General features: G+C 40.6%; 2 protein-coding genes and 1 pseudogene across 3 annotated transcripts; 1 reads left to right on the top strand and 2 right to left on the bottom strand.

Moving 5' to 3' along the window:
• Positions 1–1,359: 1,359 nt before the first annotated feature.
• Positions 1,360–14,912, top strand: LOC148416183 (putative E3 ubiquitin-protein ligase HERC4). Its single transcript, XM_088428227.1, has 23 exons — positions 1,360–1,619; positions 2,470–2,626; positions 3,162–3,238; positions 5,064–5,291; positions 5,520–5,611; positions 5,689–5,816; positions 6,422–6,576; positions 6,655–6,707; positions 7,204–7,295; positions 7,405–7,464; positions 7,551–7,647; positions 8,792–8,981; positions 9,780–9,931; positions 10,624–10,740; positions 10,826–10,924; positions 10,995–11,162; positions 11,460–11,600; positions 12,392–12,558; positions 12,761–12,827; positions 12,902–12,972; positions 13,470–13,653; positions 14,174–14,276; positions 14,337–14,912. The coding sequence occupies exons 1-23, from the start codon at positions 1,400–1,402 to the stop codon at positions 14,570–14,572; spliced, it is 3,054 nt and encodes a 1,017-aa protein (XP_088284353.1). The 5' UTR covers positions 1,360–1,399; the 3' UTR covers positions 14,573–14,912.
• Positions 14,913–20,365, bottom strand: yif1b (Yip1 interacting factor homolog B (S. cerevisiae)). Of its 2 annotated transcripts, none has more exons than XM_088428229.1 (8): positions 20,227–20,365; positions 19,410–19,509; positions 19,073–19,202; positions 18,896–19,000; positions 18,520–18,656; positions 16,122–16,277; positions 15,894–15,987; positions 14,913–15,709 (listed from the first exon to the last, which is right to left on the bottom strand). In XM_088428229.1, exons 1-8 carry the CDS (start codon positions 20,261–20,263, stop codon positions 15,554–15,556), a joined length of 915 nt encoding a protein of 304 aa, XP_088284355.1. In that variant the 5' UTR covers positions 20,264–20,365; the 3' UTR covers positions 14,913–15,553. The 2 variants fall into 2 exon arrangements, with proteins under 2 accessions (XP_088284355.1, XP_088284354.1); XM_088428228.1 differs by having other exon boundaries at positions 20,218–20,363.
• A 1,287-nt stretch (positions 20,366–21,652) lies between these two features.
• LOC148416185 (dynein axonemal light chain 4 pseudogene) lies at positions 21,653–22,460 on the bottom strand (annotated as a pseudogene).
• Positions 22,461–23,737: the final 1,277 nt, after the last annotated feature.

Raw genomic sequence — 23,737 nt, forward strand, 5'->3', positions numbered from 1 at the left:
CGAGTCAGGAAGGCGTCCAGGATGCCAGACGAGGCAGACCCGGCAGCGTGAGTCGGGAGGGCGTCCAGGACGGCAGACGAGGCAGACCCGACAGGGTGAGTCGGGAGGGCGTCCGGGACGCCAGAAGAGGTGGGCCCGGTGGCGCGAGTCTGGAGGGCGTCTGGAAGGCCAGGAGTCCCGGGCGGCGCCGGCTGGTGTGGGACGGGGAAGACTGCTGCAGTGGCTGGACGTGGGACTCGGAAGGCTGCTGCAGCGGTGTGACGAGGGACGCCGAAGGCTGCTGCAGTGGCTGGATGTAGGACTCGGAAGCCTGCTCCCATAACTTGCTTTTCTGAGGGCAGCTGCAGCGCCCGGACTTAGGACTCGGGGGGTGACTGCCACAGCTCGGCCTGAGAAGCCGACTGCAATGCTAAGACTAGAAACTCAAAGAGCAGCCGCAGCACCATGACTGAGGGCCTGGAACGCGCAGACGGCGCCAGGGCTAGAGTCCAAAAGAACGGCTGCAGCGGCTCGGATGGCATCTGCAGCGGCGCGGCCTGCGGCTCGGAGGGCACCTGCAGCGGCTCGAGATTTTGGTGTGCTGGGAGTCCCGGCCCAGGACAGGTGCTCGGTGACAGGACGAGTTCTGAACCTTGCTGTGGCGCCCCCGCCGGCCACCCCGGGAGGGGCAGAAGGCTAGACGGGTGCTACAGCAAGGCTCTCGGTCACCGCGGAAGGAACTATCAGAACGAAAATCAAAATCATCATAATCTGACTCGGAGGGGCAGGAGCTAGGATAAAGAAAATCAGAGTCGAAATAAAAATTATACTGACCTGGGCTGGGATAAATAAAATCAGGACTGGAACTCGAATGGAATTTAACAAAAGGGGGCCAATCATCTAAATCAGAATAGTCCGAATCCAATGTGTAGTGAGGGGTGCGAGGTGACTGTGGCTGCTCGGTCGGAAATGAGGGAGGCGAATAGTCTTCAAAATCGGAGAAATCAGACATAAAAAACATGCGGGGCCAATGCTTCCAGCTGGTTACCTTTCTGATCGGGTCATTCCGTCACGGCCGCACATGGCGGCGTGCGGAGGTGCAGCAAGGTGGACTCAAGAGTTGCAGGAGAGCGGGGTGGATTGGTTCAGAAGAGAAAGGCAGACGTGAGGGAAACATAAACATGAACTAAGAACATGAACGAAAACCACACAACCCGAGGAAAAGAACAAACCCCCCAAAAAACATGACAAGTTCTCCATATGTTGTATTTTACATAAATAAGTTATGTGTCCGTTACAGTATGAACGTTGTTCGATGGCGACTGCAAAATCTCCGACAGCACCGAAAGGCATCATCTACTAATCTAAAATACCCACGAGCAGGCGGAGAACTCAACGCCGCGGTGGTGGACCTTGAGACATGTCGCATCTCTTGTTCTGGGGGGACAGCACCTGTGGACTATTTGGTCCACAGGCATCCACGAGTCCCGTGTCGTGGACAGTACCCCGTAATGTGACCAACATTTGCTGTGGGGACCAGCACATTTTATTCTTGTTGGAGGATGGATTCGTTTCTTCATACGGCCGCAACTCCAAAAGACAACTTGGACGCAAGTTTTTTGAAGGCGAAAAGACCTCAGGTAGGCAAAAAGTCGTGCACTTTCCTCTTTTTAATAGGGCTTACATTTTCCTTGAGTTGATATATTTACATTAATTTATGTGTTTTCAATAGACTGCCGCTCCCTATCCCAAAATGCTTCCGTTTCGTTTCCTAGGAATAAGGTGCACTCTCAGACGCGCGTTCTCCAGTGAGATCAGTTTCGGTTTTTTGATCATGAAAAGTGCAAATCTCACTTGACGCTCTTAAATACTTGGACCGTAACGTGTCTTTTTTGGACAGTGCGACCATTTTAATGCAATTATATTTGATGACTGCCCCCCCTCAAAAACAAAACAAAACAAAACAATAGCAATACATTACGAGATTCGCTACAACAGCGCGGTACAAGTTATTCGTAATGCTGCATTCACCCCTAACAGCTCAAATTAAAAACGAAATTTAAAAATGTACCGTGTAAAAGTAGATCACAGCTGTGCTGGCTTATATGAGACAGCAGATGGCAGCAAAATAAGCAAATTGCACACCTGCATCTGAAAAGGAAATAACGTGTGAGAAGATAGACCAGGATTGAATATAGGGGCTGAGCGCTTTAACAAATATAAGCATGAATATTTTGGTAGAAACACACTAATGAATTCCATTCATTGAGATAAACCGCAGAAACATACTACATAAATTAATTCAGAATAAGCGCACTTGTCATGTTTGTTACTGGCAAAGAGGAAATACCAGCTGCAATCACTCATGATCACAAAAGGTTAATGGGACCTCAAGGCCATGTAACCTTGCCACGTTAAAAGACACTGTAGACACTTCAGTCCAACTTTTTCAAAGATAAATACATTCTTATCTCGTGTTGATGTGCTAAGGTTGTGTGGCGGGCCTGGCCGAGGTGGTGAGCGTAGCTTGTGGTCAGGACCATTCTCTGGCTCTCTGCTCATCTGGAAGAGTCTACTCTTGGGGGGCAGCAGATGATGGACAGCTTGGGTTATTACCCAATGTTTTATATGATCCTGAGAGAGCAAGGTAAGCGATCCGATATGGCTATTCATTAGTATCGAAAATGTTCTTGGATAATAAAAGTCACATTTTGTTTTACTATGAATTAAAAAAAAAAGATGTATAAACCCCTGTTTACAGTGTTCTTAGCAGGGTTTGCCATTTTCGAACACATTCGGAAACATATCTCATACCTTAACCATGTGCCAATAATAAAAGACTAGGTCATGCTGTTTTGGGTGGCAACTGAGTTCATCTTGTATTAACAGGAAACCCATCCATCTATGAATGTGGGTAGAGATTATTATCTGCAAAAATGCACTACATGTTTTTTTTCTCAAGAGAAAAAAATAGCTGTCTAATTTAGGTGAGGTGCATGTTTTCAAGTCGGTGACAATTGTTGGTAAATTGAAACACTATATACTGTACTTTATCATTATATGAGAATAATCACTAAACATTTCTGACATTAAACATATTATTGTATGTATGAACAGTAATTGCTTTTTTTTTTGTTTTTATAATGTTTACGGTGACTTTCTTTTCCAAACCTTGGGTGCAGTCCGGTGCATATACCAACGCCAATACCAGTGATTCAAGTTGCTTGTGGAAACTTTTACTCCATGGCATTGACAAAAGGTAGGGCTTTGAAAGCACTCGTCGAACAAGCAGTCATTTTGTTTTGTAATGTGGAATTTGAAATTAGGTGTGTGGTAAACTAAAATGGATGTCACATGGGTCACTATGACACAGTGGAATCATTTCCACCGGCCACCTAACATAGAAAAATGTTGAATCCAAATGATTTATTATATTACAATATCCATAGTTAAAGCAAGATAATTGTTCAAACTTTGAAAAGGTAACATTTGGGTGCGTGTTAATAGGTGCCGTAGAAACGGTTGAGAAAAATGTCCGTATTTACCACACAAATTGATCCACGGATGAAAGCCACCTGGCCGTCCAAACTAAAGCCGCATGGCAAAAGATGCGATATGGATTGGTTTCAGGACCACATACCAGAGGGGAGAGTGTTGCACTATTAAAAAAAAAAAAAAAAAAAAAGAATCTGTGTCAAACTGCCATTAAAAGATCAAATACAAGTCGCATAGAGGCAAACAAACAAAAAAAACCTGAATTGGGTATTTTCAAATTGCTGTCTGAACCTAGCCTAAATGTACTTACTACTTTTAATATTTCTGAGTGATATTAAATGTCCCATGACTTAAACACTTTATGTATGTATGACAGAAAATGGTGCTGTATCATTAATCCCATTGTTTAGTTTAAGATTAAAACATTGATTTTTTTAAAATAAACTAAAAAACATAAAAGAGACTCTTTTGAACGGCTCTTTTTAGTGAATGGTTCTCTTTGAAGAGCCAAAAGATCAATAATAATAGATACTATAGCGTATAGTTTCATAATAGTTTGTTTATGTAATGCTAATTTGAGGATTGAAGGTGTCAGCGACTCTGGATTTTCACAGTTTACATATTTTATGGTTCCAAATTTACAAACCAAAAACTATTTCATCATTAAATGTACCGTCATTCCCCGCATATAAGACTCACCTGTGTATAGGATGCACCCTCAATTTTGGAGTCAGATTCTGCTATTATCTATGTTACCGTGTAAGACGCACTTTGGCAACAATGGAAAAACTAAATAAAAAAGAATCAATATCATCTTTTGTAAAATCTACATATTTTCTTGTGTTCATATATTTGTTGCACATTAAGAATAGTTCAATTTCCCACTCTGTGAGCAGTCAGTGAACGCCTCGCCAGTGTTGATTGCACTCGAAATTGATGTTTTTCAGTTTCCTCGCTATGCCGTTCAAGTTCGTTGTATTATAAAATAAGCCAGAGTTGAGCAGCGACCGCGATTCATCAAGTTCATGATTGTGTGTATTTGCCAATAGGCTGCAATTAATGAACGAGTCAAATGTTCCGTGTTCTCTAACCGTTGCGCTAATAATTGAATCGGCTAGAGACATCATAATTTTAACATTTATTATTCCTGTGCGTGAACAAGGATGAACTGGGGCGTTGGTTCGGTGCGTTTGCTTCTTTTATGTAAAATAATGCCATAACAACTTCAGTTTATACGAGCTAGTGTTAGCTGCAACAGGCACCAACTGACATTCGCCCTCCAGTTTGTCCCGTTTACAGTAATTATTGTGAATAAGAGTACAGCTGATATAAAAACGTACATGTACGTCAAAACTTGGTTTAAGTGGCTGACTGATCAATCTTCCAGGAATGGTGTCAGATTAAAACAGAAAACATTTAAGTTACCATTTGTAGGACGCACCCATACTTTTGACCTTTATTTATTTATTTTTTTAAAGCGTGTTTATTTGCAGAGTTACGGTAATTGTTGCTGTGCCCATGCTATTTTGAAGTTCACATCCAAGACAACGCATTTGTTGTTTTTTTTTTTTTTTTTTTTTTTTTACTAGGAGGCGATGTCTTCTCCTGGGGTTTGAACAGTCACGGCCAACTAGGTTTGGGGAAGGAGGTATCTCTGCAGTACATACCCCTCCAGGTGCAGTCTCTCATTGGCATACCGGTAACCCAGATCTCGGCCGGAGCAGCTCATGCGCTGTTCCTCACCTTGTCAGGCCTTGTGTACTGCTGTGGGGCCAATGCACATGGTCAGCTGGGCCTTAACAGGATTGATAGCAATGGTAACCACTTGCTGAACTAACATATAGAAAAGTCTATTTTTTTTCTAAGTGGAAAATGATGTAAGTTTATCATGCTTTAATCATTTACAACCAATGTATACGTTTAAATCAAAGGGAGTTGGGATAACTCTGTAGTGCATGTTTACAGCTCCTTCAGATTAGAAAATAAGCCTTTTTTTGCCCTTGCTGCTGATGATGTGACAGTTTGATTCATTTCATCCTGTACAGGCAGATTCAACATGTGCGTTGTTCCTGCTCTTCGGCGTCTTAATGTTTCGTTCGTCACTTGCGGAGAGGCTCACTCTGCTGTTTTAACAAAGGTACCAACTTGTGCTTTCCTTTCGGACAAATTATGGGAGGAATGCGTTGATTGTTCATGCAACCGTATGATTCACAGGACGGCAAAGTTTTTACATTTGGAGAGGGCGCTCATGGTCAGCTGGGTCATGGCTCTTCAGCTAATGAACTGATACCAAAACTTGTGGAGGGAATAGATGGAATTGCCTCCCAGGTGGCTTGTGGCAGGTGAACATGGTTCAGATACAAGATATTTGATGAACTTGTACCACACTCTATGCAACCATACTCCTTGGAAACTCGACCTAACATTTCAATAGCTCAAAGATAGACATTTCAAATTCAGGCAGAAAAAAAAAAACTCCATGTAAAATGTTAATAACTGTAAATATCTCAGCTATACGTCATGAAGAAAAAAATGCCTTGATATTTTAGTCAATTACAATCAATGATCTATCGGGTCACTTATGTTTACAATACCAACTCAAATAACAAGGCTTATGTCTTCCCTTGCAGTGGTTGGTGTATGTCAAGAAATCAAAGTCAGTTGTGGGCAACAACTGACTTTGTGGAAAAGACCACTTTACTCCCAAATTATGAGCCAATCATGTTAAAAAACAATAATGTCTGTATTTGTCATTTTGTCTTGCAAACCAGTCTGGGGTGAAGCCAACCTCATTGTCAATCAAATCATTTTGAATCAAAAAATCCATTCAGATACTGTATATTGTATGAATCCTGGAAGTGAACTTAAAGAGAATAATTCGATAACTACAATATATAGTGGAACGAAAACATCCATATTAGTTTGACACTCGGTTCTTCTCTTTCAGACGTCACACTCTTGTTTTGGGCTCCTCTGGCCAAGTATGGGCTTTTGGAAGTGGAGTTAAAGGTCAGCTTGGAACTGGAAAATCAGAGGACAGGCTGACCCCCACACTAGTCCAACTTCCAGGGATTTCTGACAGTGCAACAGTCGCACCCACAGGTCCGCATATTTCGGAGGGATGTATTATCAGATCACTTTCACAAGTTTCTCCGTTCTTCTTTTTTCCTTTTGAAACAGATTTGAAAATAGCAGCAGGATGGAATGCAAACTTTGCTTTCAGGTCATCACAGGTAATGTGTATGTCTATAATAGGGATGTCTCTGTCAGAATTGTTTAGATTATTCTATTGATTATTCCATCTAATAATTGGAAAACATGTATTTAGCAGCACTTTTGCTGTGGATTCACTAATGGCTGTTTATTTTGCGTTCTTAAATAATAAATAAATAACTCACTTCACTTTTTTGAAAGGGATTGCGTCACCGGCTCCGGTCATCGTTTCTCCAAGGCAAAATCAAATGTCGTTTTTTCAAGAAACGTAAAAGATAAACAACCTTCATGAAGGACCACAGAAACCTGCATAATTGCTGCCGAGCGGATGCAATTTGACAATTTAGATATTTTGAAGTTGAACAATGACTAAACTTGTACTTGATTATTAAAATAACTTTGGATTAATTTGATCATTGAAAAATCGTCAACGATTCGATTTGGACGGCTCTTATAATGTCTTAAACTTAAAAGTTTTCGTTTTCGCTTTGAGTTCTTCTGTTGTTTTTGTTCAAGACTGGAAAGCAGCGTCAGATATCCGGGAGGCTTGATGAGGAAAAATTACAAAAATGGCTGGCGTCGGAAAGGGGCAATCCGGAGGCCGAAAGGTGACGTTCTCTCAATTTTATAATATACACACGTACACAGATTGAATATCATTAAGTATAGTCAACAATGTGATTTCAAGAATTTCCTCGATATCATTTTTTCCCACAGAGAAATCTTTGAGATGTGTTTCACATGTTCGAGCCTTGTTGCAAGTTTTACAAAAAACACGTGAGTCTTTTGTGTGGCTGCGGTCATTCATAAGGTAAAGACGAAGAATTCATTCACACTATCTTTTGTGCTATATGTCTCCTCAGCGGGCTGTCACTAAAGGCCGATGCTTTAAATGTGGACCTTGAGGCTGTCCGCCAAACTTTCTCTAAACTACTGGCAGTACCCTGGATTAAAAAAAAGGTTCAGAAATGCTACCGATGATTTTCAGCGTTCTGATGAGATTTCCGTTATTTTCATACAAGTACATTTCTTTTTACTTTTAGAATTGTTATAATAACAACGTCAATAATAATAACGATGATAGTAATAACAGGAAAAACAGCAACAAGGTGTACATAATAAGGTGTTCATACCACATATCTATCGCATGAGTCATTTTGTGACACACGTCAAGTGCGGCAAAATATTGAAAGAAGAAGCAGTATTGTGCAAATTGGGCACAGTTAATCATGTCAATGTCATGCTTAGCGACAGTTCCAAATTTTTTTTGTTCCTCTTTAAAGTAGACTGGTCATGTTCTTGTATCACCTCAGTAGCGGTGTCACTAATGATTATTTCAAGTTGATTAATCAGCAGTTTTTTTTAAACTAGTCGTGACTTTTTTTTTTGCATAAAATTTGCTAAAGCTTTTACTAAATGACCTAATGAGCCCTTTACTTCACCTAAAAGACAATGTAGTGTACAGTATTTAAATGCACACAAAATGTGATAACCTTAAGTATTTTTATTCAATACACAAAAAATGAAATAAAAGAAATGAATGAATTGGTACATCAATTCAAATAATTCAAATACAATTGCAATCTATCTTTTAAAGGACGCGCATGCTACTCATTACCTTGCTAAATTATTTAGGATCACTTTACACTGTAGAACATTCATCATTTCTGAGTAAAACAATAAACAAGAATAGCTATGTTTCCCTGATCCGCATGGCATTGCAGTCCATGATTTTCTCGTGTTTCGTAATCAGTAGTCACAACCCTTCAATTTTCACGAGCGCACATTAGCAAGAAAATTGCTAGGTATAGAGAACAGGAGCTTTGTTAACTTAAGATCATTTTCTCTACGCCACCCGCGAGCGCTTCCGGTCGGCCGGGCTGCCTGCAAGCTTCAAATGCTCTCCTTACCTCAGGTATAAGGTGAAGATTGATGCTAAAATGGTGACAATTTTGTAGTCCAAAATCCAATGTCAAGAAATTTTAAATCCATCAAAACAACTAGATGACGATGAGAAAACACAATCGGCGAATTTACATCATTGATCGACTCGATTGACGTTGTTTATGTGCAATGCTACTTACTCAGCCTCTCTTTTATACAGCTGAACCTGTCATCATTGATAAACAAGCTTATCCTGTTGCACACCGCCCAAAAAGTGCCCAAATCTCCAGAAATCATTGCGGTGCTACTCTCGTGCCCGCTGCTTCAAGATGCCTCAGCAGTCCTCCCCTTCGTCATGCCTTTGGCTGTGGTTGTTCAACACATGAGTGAGAAGACTCAGACAACACTAAGTAAGTTTTTCAGTTGGACTTCGTTGAACATGTTCTTGGGCACGTCGTTCCTCAACTTTTTTTTTTTAAACTTGAATTTGAATATTAACATCGAGCTCGTGAAATTTCAAACTGTTTTTGCCGACAGCATAAAGAATGCATCACTGTGATAAAGGGATTAAAATACAAAAAAAACATTTGGATCTTGTCTTTAGTTTTACAAAACAATATAGATTAAATTATTTGTACTGTTTTTAGGTTTAAGACAACCTTTATTTGAATATGTAATGAGCGTAATGAGCTACATTTAGAATGGCAAATCCATATTTGCAGTTATTGTAGTGAGAGTAATATAGAAGTAATGCAATTGTAGTGTAATGCGTTACATTTGAAATACAGTAATGTTGTAATGTAAGTAATTACTTTGACAGTAATAAGTAATAAACAATGCATTGCAGTTTTGAAGTAACTTGCCCAACACTGGTTATATCGGGAGTTACGACTCAATCTGGGACTGACAGCTTGTCCAGAGTAGAAAGTCAGTCATTGTCGTGATGGGTCTACAGAAAAGACTTCAAAATAAAAGCGTTCCAAGGCCTTCGTGTCATTTTATTATTGTGTATGCTAAGGTTTATTTTGAAGTTCTCGCACCGAGGATTAACAAGCAGGATTTTCTCCTGTATACTCAATTGCCAAGAAAACAATCAAAACAACCAAAGGAAACAAATCTCATACTGTGCATAGACAAGAAATCTCGCCAGGTTTCGTTCCATCCCTTGTGATAATTACGCTCACAAATTTGGCTTTTATTTTCTGCAGAAGGGTGGTGGTCTTCTATGCCGGCCGACATGCTGTTGCAACACATCCTGGTGTTCAAAAACGCCCTGGACTTTGCGGTCCAAAGTTGGCTCTTGGCAACTCACGTCCCAGGCGTCAAAGCCGTGCTGGAAGTCCTCAAGCTCCTCTACAAAGTGAGCATGCGTTTTCACTTTACCTTGGCCACCTTTCACTTGGCCACCTTTACGAACAAAGCTTGCGACAATATTGTTTGATGACAATATTGTTTGATGACGTGTTGACTGGACCAGACTGAGAGTGACGCAAAATTTCCTGTCAGGCTAGGTGGTTATTGTTCCTATTTTCTTTCTTTCTTACGATGTAATGGTTTACTTGTCTTTGTCGTGGCGTCAACATGGCTAAAGTCAGGACAAAATTCGAAAATATATTCTATTCCACCACCGCTGATACTCGTTGAGTCACACGTACTCGTGCCAGCGGGTGTGTTCTCCAAACCAAAAATACAGAAGCTTATATCGGCATGCCATTAGGTATGTCCGTTTCTTATTTCTTAAGTTCCTCTCCGTACTAATATTGAGCGTCTTCTTTACAAATATTATTGAGAAACCTGCTTGTTGAAAGTTCCTTGAGCAAACTTAAAGAAGAGAACCCTGGATCATTTCCAAACCCAAATGATCTTGCAACCCCTTTAAAAGGGCCTCAAATATTATAACATAAAAATAAACAAATTGTTGCATGCACATACTGTCCTGTTGAAGGTTTTTTTTCCGCTTTGTTTTTCAAAAATCTGTCCCAATGGTTCTCTGTCAAAATGTTTGTGAATGGTCCATTGAATGAATGACGTTCTGTACCTGTATTTTCACAGGCAAACAAAAGGGGGAAGTCCTCCAAAGTCCCACTTAGCACTTTCTATGTTGAGGACTTTGACAAAAAGGGACTGTTGGAGGATGTCGTTCTTTGGCATGAATTTTCTAAAAAAGTGGTAAAAACATTTACATTGCATTGCGCACGGTACTTTGTTGTTACAGTTTACAACATTTAGTTGATTTATTATTATTTTTGTAAAGGATGATGCCAATGTGCCAGTCATCTTATGTCGGTACCCCTTTGTACTTGATTTGATCTGCAAGGTGACTGCCTTTGAAGTCATTGCAAATATAACAAAGGTATAGTATGCGTCAAAATTGGACAACCGTTGGTCTTTGAACACATTGACAAATGTCTATACGTCATCAGAGAGTTCATCGTGACCGCGGTGGCCCAGTGTCTTTTGAAGAATTGGCGGCGCACTTACACCCGGGGCCACCGGTATTTCAGCTCTCGCTGAGACCAAGTCACCTGCTCGAGGACACCTTCAGGCAACTCCGTGCGGCGGACCACTTCGCCTTCAAAAAAGAACTCGTGGTAATAAAGATGAATTCGGATGAATGGATGACGTTACATCTGACCATTTCATGTACATCAAAGGAGCAAACGCTTTCCTCCACAATGATGATAGCGCTTAGTTTTGTTGTTAACAAAGTGCCAGTCACTGTGGGTTGTAGTTTGCAGTTGTGATGGTAATTGTTTTTAGCACATATTGTCGTGAACATGCATAATTAAAACAGTATTTCCACGCACTTCTATAATTTATCCGAGTTACTCACAACTGCTGAACACTACGTCTTTGGTTACTTGCGCTTTGGTTCTTGTTCTTTCCAGGTGCAGTTTGTGGATGATGGGAAAGTGATGAACGTCAACAAGAGGGACCTCTTCCTCCATGTCTTTGATGAGCTGATGGCGCCGGAGTCCAACTTGTTCATGTACAACGAAAGAAAGACGCTGGTCTGGTTTCCCCCCAAGGTAAGACAAATATGACCTACCTGCAGCTTTCGGGTTTGACACATTTGCGCTTTCTTTCTACACAAAACAGCCGAGGGGTAAAAGTTTTCACCGTTAAGTCATTCAATCACACGGCCATATTTTTATGTTGTGAGCCAAGACGTCTACACATTCAATCCCAGGTACTTGTGTGTGTATAAAATAAAATGTTTTCAAACCTTTATAGGTGAAGGTAATGTGATCAACAGTCCCTTGCCATTGTGACGCTTCAAACAATATAACAGCCGTTTTTAGAATGTTCATTGACTAAACTTTCAGAGAAATCTATGAAAGAAGACTAAGACAAGTCCGGCTGCTAAGTGGCAAAATAGTAACTCAGACCAACCGAGATTGACTTTTCTTCGCCGGCGAAGGGAGGGCTTAGCTCTCGCTCTCTTGTTCGCCTAAGCCGTCGGAGGCCCAGCCCTCCCCGCCTGCTTTTTATTCATTCGGCAAAGCATTTCACATTACAAGACATAACGAAAGAGCCAGCCGGGCGCCGCCTACAGCTGGGCCAAGGTTTCACTTCACGCGTCAACAGCTTTATCTAAGGAGATGAACTAGGACTGCACAGATGAATAGCGATGCATGTTATTCTGGACAAGAAATAAATAACAACCTAATATATGATTTCCTTCACACAATCACATGAAAAAAAAACACCCAAGATTGAATGTCTGGACTCATAAAAAAATGTCACGCTATGGTTTTGGAATTGATTCGAGTTGTGATGTCACCCACTTCAAATTTGACCCAGTTGCCTTGTCAAACAGCCCGTGGTGGGGGAGAACACATACTTCCTGTTTGGGGTTCTATGTGGCCTGGCTCTGCACAACCGCAACATGGTCCACCTGCCCTTCCCACTCGTTCTCTACAGGAAGCTGCTCGGCATCAAGCCCTCATTGGACGACATGAAGGAATTTGAACCTACAGTTGGACAGTAAGGTTTCAATATGTGACATCATTTTTTTGTTTGTTTTTTTGTGGTAACAGAGGTTTTAGCAATTTTTTTTAATGACTGCATGTACTGTAACTTCAATGTCCTTCGGTAGCAGCTGACTGTAATGGTGCTGTTCATACATTGCTTTGCATGTACTGTAACCTGCTTTCTACACTTGTCATTAATGACCTTGTATCCTCAGAGGATTGCAGTGCATTTTAGAAGACTACAGCGCAGATGTCCTCAAAGACATGGAGACTACTTTCACCGTAAGTGAAATCTTTCATAAGGTGACAGCTTCCACAATTGTCATTCTTGCTGGTGGTTGTTTCTTTGTCTACAGGTGTGTTGGGGAGGTTATGATGTTGAGCTTGACCCAAAAAACACCCAAAAACTTGTCACTTGCGCCAACAAGTAAGTTTAAGTCCATTTAAATCATTCAGACTTCTAAACAGTGCTTGAAATCCTTGCGTCACATTCAATAAAGTGATTGAATTTTGGGTGGAGTGCTTTAGATGTCAACCATTCTTGAATGCGGGTGACTTGTTTGGATAAGGCTTGATTTCCTCTGCTAGCATACGCAACTCAGCAGTGTTCCCCAAAAGTTCTTATGAACACGTAGAATGTTGGCCAGCAATTTACAGGGCATTTGGTACATTTTATTGTGTTTGAGGGCTAAGAGAGAATAAGAGTACTCCCTAATTTCAGTATTGTAGTTATTGTGTCAATAATGATGCAGTTCAGTACTGTAGCACAACAATTTAAAAGTACAATGGGAAACATTGTTCATTAAAAAACTCATTATGGGTTTTGAAAAAGAAAGTTCTTCACACTTGCAGGACATGTGCGAAAGCGAACTTAAGGTTGTGACCAATGAGCGTGCATTGAGTAAATCCCGTTCTTTCCTCCAGAAAAGAGTTTGTGGCCGCTTATGTCAACCACGCCTTCAACAAATCAGTGGAGAGCGTCTTTGAGGCGTTCAAGAGAGGCTTCTTCAAGGTTTGCGACATGGACGTGGTGGCTTTCTTTCAGCCGGAGGAGCTGCAAGCGGTGATGGTGGGGAATGAAAACTACAACTGGGATGTGTTCAAGCAGGTGTGCAAATGACAAATAATCAGCATACTGTAGATGTTATTTTAAATGTTTATTACACCCCCGACGTCAAAAAGATTCAGGGTGACTGTTGCGTTGCTAAAGATGCTAGATTTAAAGGTGTTGCAGCTGCCCAAAAATATCTCCAGACCTAAACCCTATTGAACTTCTATCTTTTAGAGACAACCTGTAAAACTAGGTTGAAACACAGCCCAAAACGGAGGAGTAGTAGAAACAAAGTCAAAATGTGTCTTTGCAATAATATATTCTATGTGCCTCCATGGTGTCATGAATAATATTGTTTGTTGAATAACAATTCTCTTTTATCAATTTATGCCCATTGAGATGCATTGTTCCCCCAAAACAACTCATTAAAAAAAGGAGGTTAGACATGGAAATCTGCAGGTGCCAACTGTGCCATTCCTATGAAAGACTACGGCAAATACACTATGCATACAATTTTGCAGTTCTCATTTACAGAGTTATAACTGCCCAAATTCAATTGTTTTGTCTTTGCAAACAGAACACCGTTTATGAAGGGGAGTATCATGCTGCCCATCCCAACATAATTACCTTCTGGGAGGTGTTCAACAAACTGACAGAGGAAGAGAAAAAGAAATTCCTTTGTAAGTGGTGCGCCTGATTGTTTTCCACTCATTAGGTTTTCATTTTTGTTTTGTGCTCAGCTTTTCTTACAGGCTGTGACAGGGTGCCCTTTACAGGCATGTCCAGCATCCGGATGAAAGTCGCCATCCTGCCCGCCTCCACGGATCTCCATTTCCCAGAGGCCTTGACCTGCCACCACCTTCTGTTACTGCCTATCTACAATCCGTACCCGATAGGGCGGCAGATGTACAACAGGCTCCTTCATGCTATCAATCATAGTCGTGGCTTCACTAGGACGTATAAACCAGAAGGCTAAGCGAAAGTGGAGCTTTTTTCCTTCTTTACTGTAAGGAACAGTTGCCTAATTTGCTTTTCTTAAAGTGTAGTTTTGCAAATTGTAAGAAATGGCTGATTTCAATATTAACCTACCGGTGAACATTAATAATCCTGAATAGCATGCAGTGGGATATAAGCTTGAAATTACGGTACTTTTCAAACATATCGTGGGCAATCTGGACACTGTGCTCAAATGTATCGCTGAATAAAACGCACCGATTTTGTCTTCTTTCAAGTTGACATGAAATGGAACAGTAAATGCCTTGAAAATTTTGAATTTTTCAAAACACCTAATTAAGAGACTCGCTGTTCACTTCAAATACTAGTAATCTTTTCCTTTATTCCATCCGACTTTCAATATGAAAAGCAACAAATAAATTACATTGTTTCTTAAAAAGCTATTAAAACAACATCACCGCTACTAACACTGCTTCATGACCAGGCAGCCATGAGACAAAGCACACAAAGGTTAAGAGGTGAGCGCACAACAGACCTGAAGGGCTACATGTTAGTCCACATGAAATGAAAGATCTGACATGTTTGTGGAGAACTGAGCGCGTCATGCTTGAGTGTGCTTTTGGTTCCGTTGAATTCTTTAAGTATGTGCACTCGGTCAGCTCAGAAGAATCACGTACAGACAACAGGAGCATCTAACAGACAAGTATATTTAAATATTGCAAAAGAAAAAAAAACTAAACAAGTAATTACAGTGTAGAAAAACAACACGTTTGAATGTTTTGAGGACAAAAACATGGCAGTACAAAAATGTATCAGATGTGCTGTGAGAGGTAAAGGCGTTAAAGACACACTCTTACTCATAGTCGCGTGTGGTGTCATTGTCCATGGAACGATGGGAGCGCTACCTTGTGTTTTACAGAGAAAGACTGCTATCGCACAGAGGCAGCTTTTGTGCATGTGTGTGTGAGTGTGTAGCTTCCTTCTCCCCCAAGCGTAGTTGTGTTTATCTGATAAGGTGATAGGTGAGCCAGTACATGAAAACGGGCTGGGCCGCCGCTATAGACATGGTGAGGTACATCCTCAGCTGGTTTCTGGCTCCGCTCACTAACCTTCCCTCGGCCGCCGCTTCGGACAGAAGCTTCAGGCGCAGGGTGCGGGTCTGAAATTGCAGCGCAAATGCCGATTATTACACGCTGTCGTGTCTGAAAATCAGGTATACCATTTCACAATTTTCTCAAGCGATCGTCAAACATTCCGTGTTGCTGGGTACCAGCAGGCCGACCGCCCGGTAGTTAGGGACTGCCGCTTTAGTATACTATTGTTCAATCAAGACTGAGACTCACCATGAAAACGAAAATGGCGGCACAGCACCACAGTAGAGACAGATAGTAAGCCGGTCTCCCAAAAATCAGTCCTGCGACGATACCAATGATCATTCTGGGAAAAGGACACGGACACATACACATGGAATTCAGGCAACTCTTGCATGCGATACCTCAAAAGACCGGCCGACTACCGTGACAACCAAAAACGGGACCTGAACGCTCATGTGCAGAGAGCGCGGCGCATACCCGACATATTTGTATCCAGAGAAGGCGAGCAGGTCAATAGTCGTGAGGTCTGTGCTCATTGTCACAAGGTAGAGTGACAGAAGGACCGCCAAGACTTCCATTATGAGCCACGCCAGCGCCGAGCTGGCCTGAACTCCCAGCAGCTCGGGAGTAAACCTGAGTGGCCACAAAAAAGAAAGCAAATGGGCAATAGAAATGAGAACATAAACCTTGCTTGTCATTTACTTCTTCTGGGAAAACATCAAGTATCAGTATCCGGTCTTGGTGCAGATACTGTACCTCTGTAGAGTGTTGGTATTCATAAGAATTCTCTGATACTGTATGCACCGATACTACATCATGGGTAGGAATGAGTGAGGCAACTGCTTTGCTTGACAAAACAGTATATAATGATGCTTTTTGTTTAGTACTGTTTTGTAATAATTGCATTAATTGCATTATTCTTTGGATTGAAACATATATCATGCTCAAGGAGCGTTAGGGTTTTCAACTGTGTATGATCCAAATGAAACATTTTCATCGCAATCGCAAGACTAGGCACGGCCCGATAACCGGGTTGATGGTTTACTGTGGTGTTAAAATGTCAAAGTTTCAATAACCGCTAGTGCTGTCCATAATGGGTCAACGGCGTGGTGCTCGAGGATCAAGTCAAATTTGTACAGCCCTGAATCAGCGCAGTCTCAAAGGTCAGTTTCTCATGAGTAGCGCGCAGGCTTGTTCTGCAAATATCTTACAAGTAATAGAATATTGTGATTTTCTAGGAATTTTCCAAACAATTATACATATTTCAGTTACTTTACATAGTACACTTGATTTACATACTTACTATAGTTGTTCCTTAATTACTGTGAGAAATCTTTAACTCGTTCAATGCCAGGGACTTATTTTCATGTTTTTGTTTGAACGAGTCCAGAAATTCAATCCCAGATACTTAAGTATCAATTTAATACTTAAGGACATACATTTCCAGATACTTATCTCTTTCAGTTATTGGAAAAGGCAACCCCTAGAGTACCAGCCAATTTTTAGCATTTTCACTCATTTTTTTTAAGGCCGACAGAATATTGTGTGCTATGTCCATGCAAACATGCGTGATATATGAAAGATTGATTGACTTTCCTTACTTAGAATTGCAAGTGCTCGATGTGATTTATGTGTAGTATGTATGGCTTTCTTCCCCAACGTGAGCAACACTGCTATCTAACGGTCACAGTTCATCACTACAGTGCTCAATCGGCTCAATATTAAAATAAGCACTAGTCAAGAGTGACAGCTACGCTTTCATAAAAAATAGAATGTATTTGACGAGATTCTCGTCATTAGCAGAAAACGTAAACATTTTAAAAGACAAAGATTCTAATCCACGGCACTATGAGAGTTAACATGATCGGCGTCTTCACATAAATTGGTAAATTTAAATTGGTAGGGGGTATTTAAACGAAGCAGAGTATGATTGGCGGCTTGCAAAGTTGACCCAACGGGCTGCCAATTTGAAAAGAATTAAATGGCAATCGCTGCTATTTTTTTTTTAACCTTCTTGGCATGAACGGAGGATGTCTTAACCCCTTCGGACCTAGCAGCATGCTGGAGGACATGACACGTTTGCATGTCTAAACCAATAAATACACTGCATTTTGCGGAGATGATCAGACAAAACTTTACCCTTTGATATCAAGTTATGACACTTATCATCACCTTTGTGACCTTTCTGGATCTTACAACATGGTTCTCAAAATGAGACTCAAGAGTTAATTTTTGAGCAAAAACAATCAATTATGCTCATGGGAGTGAAACAAACTGGCTCTCGATATAATTTTAAGGGTTACAGGTGATAACTCTCAAAATTTATTTTGAAAACACATCGAATCATTAATTTAAAAGGATATTTTCCAGTGTAGTGTGACTCACAATGGACATTCATGAAAGCGCAATGCAGTTTGCTGATACACTATCACTGGTGCTTGCTGAGTTGACTCAACAAACAGCCTCTGAAAATAATGATGTCGATGGAAAAAAATTGGGCTGTAATTTTAATACCACAATACCGTGACTGTGATATGATGCTGCTTAGGTCCGGAAGGGTAAAAAAAAAAAAAAAAAAAAAAAAGACCTCACACTCACACTCCATGCATGCCAAGAAGGTTTAAAAAATAAATGAATAAAAAAAAAAACACACACAAAATTGATTATCATCTAATTATTTACAAAAAGGCGGCTTGTTGAGTCCACTCTGCAAGCAGCCAAAAATATTCTGCTCCGTTTAAACCTTTTGTAGATTACGCAAAAAAAGAAAAGCGTTATAAACGGTTACAGACACATATAACAGTTATTGATACCTTGATTGGTTAGCACCACAGTAAACTGTCCACCTGGTCAGTCCATACCTATTCAGATGTACCTGTTTTGCGTGCCCAGGGCCAGCCCAGCCACCAGCACGTATGTGATGAAGCCCATAGCGGGAATGTAGAGATCAGGAGCGTTGATGTCAAAACGTGGCGCCACAGGAGTATCCTGTTGGTAGCTCACCTCCCAGTTCTGCAACAAGAAGATTACACAGTCAGATTTTCTGTTGGAATGCAATTTCATTGTAAATACTGCTTTTTAGTGAGGTCGAACCCAACTGGGACAACTCATTTCCTATTAGTCCAAGAATATTAAAACCAGAGGCAGAGCTCTAGACTCTCAATTCAAATCTCCCTACTTAATGAGGTTAAAGAAGAAACCAAAAGAAGCTCAGCTCTAAAAATAGGACGCTTTAAATTTAGACCATATACCTCATGCATATAGGGGAAAACTAGAAGGCTCAACTTCTTTCCAACGTACACCGTGTCCACTGCAAAGTAGTATTTCAGCTTGGAAATGGGGATAAATCTGTCTAGCTGGAATACACAAACACATAATATGTAACCTCCACAAATGATTCTTACTTAGATCTGTCAAGGCAATCTTACATTCTTATCCATCATTTCCTTCCCTTGAGATGCTAGTGAGCTGCCATAAGCCATGGCAAGGTTGGACATGGGGTCTGACAGCATGGACTGACCCAGAAAACCTGCCGCCTGATGTCCACTATGTTGATTCCTGTCAACAGAAACACATTTCAATTCCTCATCATTTTTTTTTAAAATGGACTCACATTTTCCAGATGTGTACATTTGAACATTTTTATATATTTCTCAAGGTGATCATGCCCCCTCCCCATACAAAAGAGCATTACTTCTTAAACTTTCAGATGGATAATCTAAGATGTTAATGTTGACCCTGTCTGGTGTGTCTGGTGGGCCTCACCTCTGGTGGGTTTTCTGTGAACCACAGCCACTTGTGTCCTCAAACAACTGGCTGCCATCTGCCCCTTCCATGGAACTGTTTCGCAGACGTACATTAGGCTCTGGGCGAATAGAGAAATATGCAACTTTTTTTTTCTCCATTATCCGTCATCGTTGGGTAAACTAAGCAAATGCAAGGTGATACAAACAAATTCACGCGCATTTGTAGCATTCAGCTGACATATCTTGTGTTGTGAACTGACGGGTACACTGCAGAAGCAGGCTTCTGTGCTCCATTCACCCCAAGGCGCTAACTAACCACATCGTCATGAGGGTAAATGACATCACTGTAAGGAACCGCCGTTTCAAAAAGGCATGCATGCAGTATGCTACAGACAATGTTTAAATTAGGATTATGAAGTCATTTATATTTGATATGTCACTTGTGTCCGAGAGTAAAACGCACATTAAGAGTAAGTAAACACAGTCAATGAACTGAGACGATAATTGTGGTAACACGGGATCAATATAACGCTCCAAAACAATGACTATCAACATAATTATTGACAGCAATATGAATTTCACTGACTAAAGAGTATAATTGCAAGTCAGGCTCACTAAACTGTTGTTAAATGGAACAAATCTATTAGGTGCAATCTGTTATTAATTACATTTAATTTGTAGTCACATATGAATGAATAATTCTGACTTGTCGGTAAGTGATGCTACGAGCTAGCATTCCCTCCCATTCAATCTCGTCTAACCTGACCAGCAGAACATTGGCGCATGAGAGCAGCTAAGAACCATTTTTAATAAATGAAACCACGTACGCAACTTACGCTGTCTGAAACCTTGGTGGCTTGCAGAATAATCCATTTCGAACCGCTGCCGTCCACTCTGCGGTACAGTCGGCGAGCTTCAGTTGTTTCTTTACAAGGAAAGCAAGCAAGCTTGCAACACAACACTGGCAACTTCTTCTTCGTCTGCCGACTTTCTGGCATGCTGGACTGGGGAGTCATTGCAATGCTGCCGCCAAGCGGATATGTGTGGCACTTGCGAAGGGGGATTCGCTACAAATTCCGGAGCTATTTACGACGAACAAATTCAATTTGAAATCAGATCACGGAAAAGGCTGCCAAGCAAATATCTTATATACGTTTTCAATATAGAAGGATGTCTTTAATTAATGCTTGTGAAACCGATTTAAAGGGATAGTGTGTAAGATTCAGACCGTTTTTCATAATGGTCATCAGGAGTTCCTTCAGGTGCTGCATTTACCATTATCCGTAGCTATAACAAACATGTCAAAAACTTGCAAATTGATGTGTTCCTAATGACCAACAGTATGTTTTAAATATAGTCAATGGTCTAGTTATTGAATTCTATTACATGGGGGGTGCCACTTCTCCGGAGGCGGCCATGTTTTTTTTTTTTTAATAGCTATTCTATGGTCAATGGTAAATGCAGCATGAAAAATGGCCTAAATCTTACACACTATCCCTTAAAGCGAAACTGCAACTTCAGAGAAGACTTTGCACACTCAGTATGTTTCATATTATTGTGAGCTCATTCTATCTATCTATCTATCTATCTATCTATCTATCTATCTATCTATCTATCTATCTATCTATCTATCTATCTATCTATCTATCTATCTATCGATCTATCGATCTATCTATCTACACACTTTCTAGATTAGCGTTGTATTAATAATTTATTTGCTTTTTGCTTTACTTGCTTGGTTTTAAGATGTGAAAGAAAAACTAGAACGAAAACTAGTCAATTCAGAATTTTAACAGCTCTCAGTCGCCTGAGGGTGGCAGCAGTTGAACGATCATCAAACCAAATGTTTTTTTTTTTCCGTCTGCAAAAATATTTTAATTTTCCAACTTGCTACTTTCCGAATCATTTAATAGTTAAAATTGTCCACGATATAAGTGGCCAATTTATTGGAGCTATTGAATGAATATTTGTGTTCATACATTTTTTTGTACGTGAATGGCAGTTACCACTCATAATTAACCATTTGAATTACTTTATACTGATATGGTCATACACTGTAAATTAATATTTTCGACCCAATGTGGGCTACTATCTTGATACAGTACACCTAACAAAAAACAAAACAAAAACAAAAAACACTTAGGTTAAAAGATACTACAGATCGCCAAAACAGGTAGACGCTAAAAACGGAACCATACATTCATTCCAAATGCTTGCAAATGGTATTTATTTGATTGCAAAGTTTACACTCGGGATCCGTGTCTGAACAGAGAGGTAAAGAGGTGTCCTCAAGTTTTACCTGATTTTTCATCTAACAAATAGCATATTTAATTAAGCAACTTGTAAAGAATGTGCTGACTCTATATAGTTTCAAACTTTTAAAACAAAATATGGAAGAAACGAATGTTCTGTAGAAAACACGTTTTCTTAATAGTTTTTTTTTCAGCGTTCCACTGCAACCACCACACACGAGATGGCGCTAACGAGGAAACAAGCAAATACTCCCTCTCAGAAGTTAAGTGAAGGAATTTGCAGTAAAGGAAGGTGTCTCCTTTGCCACTTTCGATTTCCTGACATTTCAACAAAATCGTTTGATTCATTGAATCAGATGATGGTTCGTTGTTCAAATATAAGCCTGCGAGAGACGAGGAGGAAGACGGCCAATTTGCGTCGCTAAATGCACTTCCAAATGCAAATGGCCAAACTCCCTCCGTAGAACATGTAGAGCAGATTCTTCGCCTCATGAGTGATGCCGAAGCCGAAACTTTCGCCGATCACGACGTGCCACGCATTGCCAAACATCTTGTCCATTGAGTCCTTGACCATTTTCGCTGCGTTCTCCTTGTTGTTGGCGCACTTTTCGCAGGCTGAAACGCAGAGCGCTATGGCCTCTTCTTTCATTTCATCGGGCATGTCCGTGTGTCTGACGATAGGAAATTTGTACTCTAAATTCTTGACACCTTCCTCAGCGTCTTCTTCGCCATTCTCTGCCATTGTAAATTTACCGAGATTCGATCGAGGTTCCTAAGACGATGCTACATTTAATGCGTCCCCTTAGCACGCGTGTTACGTTTGCGTCATTTTTTTTAATTCGAGCGACCGGGCACCGGCTGTAGCGTCATGTAGCGCATCACCCTTTGGTGTTCTTATGACGTTTTATTTTGTTGCTTACGTCAGCTCCACAAATTCGACTGATTTTTGTAGGTAATGTATGTGTACTCTTTCATTAGAAAACAGGGATTTTACCATTCCTCAAAACACAAAACTCACCAAACCAGACAAGAAAAAAAAATCTCAGTTGGACTCAATGAGTTGGATATGCTTGATGCGAGTGTTTCTTGGAAACTAGTGGGGACATTGTTTCAAGTGAAGATGGCTTCAAGAAGTACTTTAACTGCCTTCCCTTGCCTTTCATCCCCAAAAGTTCTCCATACGATTTAAATCAAGGGAACCTGCAGCATGGTCCAGAATAGTTGCGTAATTCACTCCAAAATCGCCCTTCACCAAGCAAGCATTGTGAACTGCAACACTGTCCTGTGGTAATCCTCAGTCATGACGGATGCCCATTGCAACATCTCCACAAAACCCAACCACTGTGCAAAGGACTTCAGGGTGAATTTCAGCTATTTGGATCACCCTGCATGTTGCCCAATTTGAGTCGCTTGGAGAACATTTAGGGATGGAATGCAAGGCAAGGGAACTTTATAAAAATAGCCATCAGTCCCAGACAGTTGATTTTCTTTGTGAAACCAATTTTATTGGTTGGAGCAATTTTCCCACTTGCTTCCTGGAAACAGTTGCACCAAGCGTACCCTAATGAATGTTTGAGGTGACTAGTATTTAGGTTTGTGTAATTTTGAGCTGATAAACAGCCTATTTCAGTTTTTTAAATTATTAAATTGAATAACTTCCCCCCAAAAAATTGCCCCCCCTTTTTTTCTCTTTTTTTTTTTTTTTTGCTCATTACAGCTCTACCTAAAATCTCATCACAATCCAAATGTGCTAATGATAAACTCTACCACTTTTCCAACTGGTCATTAAGATTACAAATTGCTTTTCAACTTGATCCAAAGATCAGAAAGTATTATAATCGAATAATCTTCAATAATACAGGGTTTAAATTATACTGCAATATTTTCTTCCAGTGCAATATTTAAGCATTTTACCATTTGCCATATTCACCAAATGTCTCCATGGTGATTTTGTTTCATTCTCAGTGCTGACAGCTGGACTCAGTGGACCTCAGGGAAAATGAGCCACTTCTTCTCAAAAGGACTGTAGTGTTCCCAAAACAGGCCCACGTTGCCTCTGTGTCACATGCATATGCATGCATGCATGCCCTCCTCC

Source organism: Hippichthys cyanospilos, chromosome 11 (assembly GCF_059441005.1).
Source record: "Hippichthys cyanospilos isolate Australia breed blue-spotted pipefish chromosome 11, RoL_Hcya_1.0, whole genome shotgun sequence".
Classification (NCBI taxonomy): Eukaryota; Metazoa; Chordata; class Actinopteri; order Syngnathiformes; family Syngnathidae; genus Hippichthys; species Hippichthys cyanospilos.

Coding starts and splice junctions, on each gene's coding strand:
- LOC148416183 (XM_088428227.1), top strand. CDS start 1,400: ATGTCGCATCTCTTGTTCTGGGGGGACAGCACCTGTGGACTATTTGGT. Junction 10,925..10,994: donor TCATTGCAAATATAACAAAG/GTATAGTATGCG, acceptor ATACGTCATCAG/AGAGTTCATCGTGACCGCGG. Junction 12,828..12,901: donor ACATGGAGACTACTTTCACC/GTAAGTGAAATC, acceptor CTTTGTCTACAG/GTGTGTTGGGGAGGTTATGA.
- yif1b (XM_088428228.1), bottom strand. CDS start 20,263: ATGGATTATTCTGCAAGCCACCAAGGTTTCAGACAGCGTAAGTTGC. Junction 19,203..19,409: donor TCACAGAAAACCCACCAGAG/GTGAGGCCCACC, acceptor TTCTGTTGACAG/GAATCAACATAGTGGACATC. Junction 18,657..18,895: donor TTTTCCCCTATATGCATGAG/GTATATGGTCTA, acceptor TTCTTGTTGCAG/AACTGGGAGGTGAGCTACCA.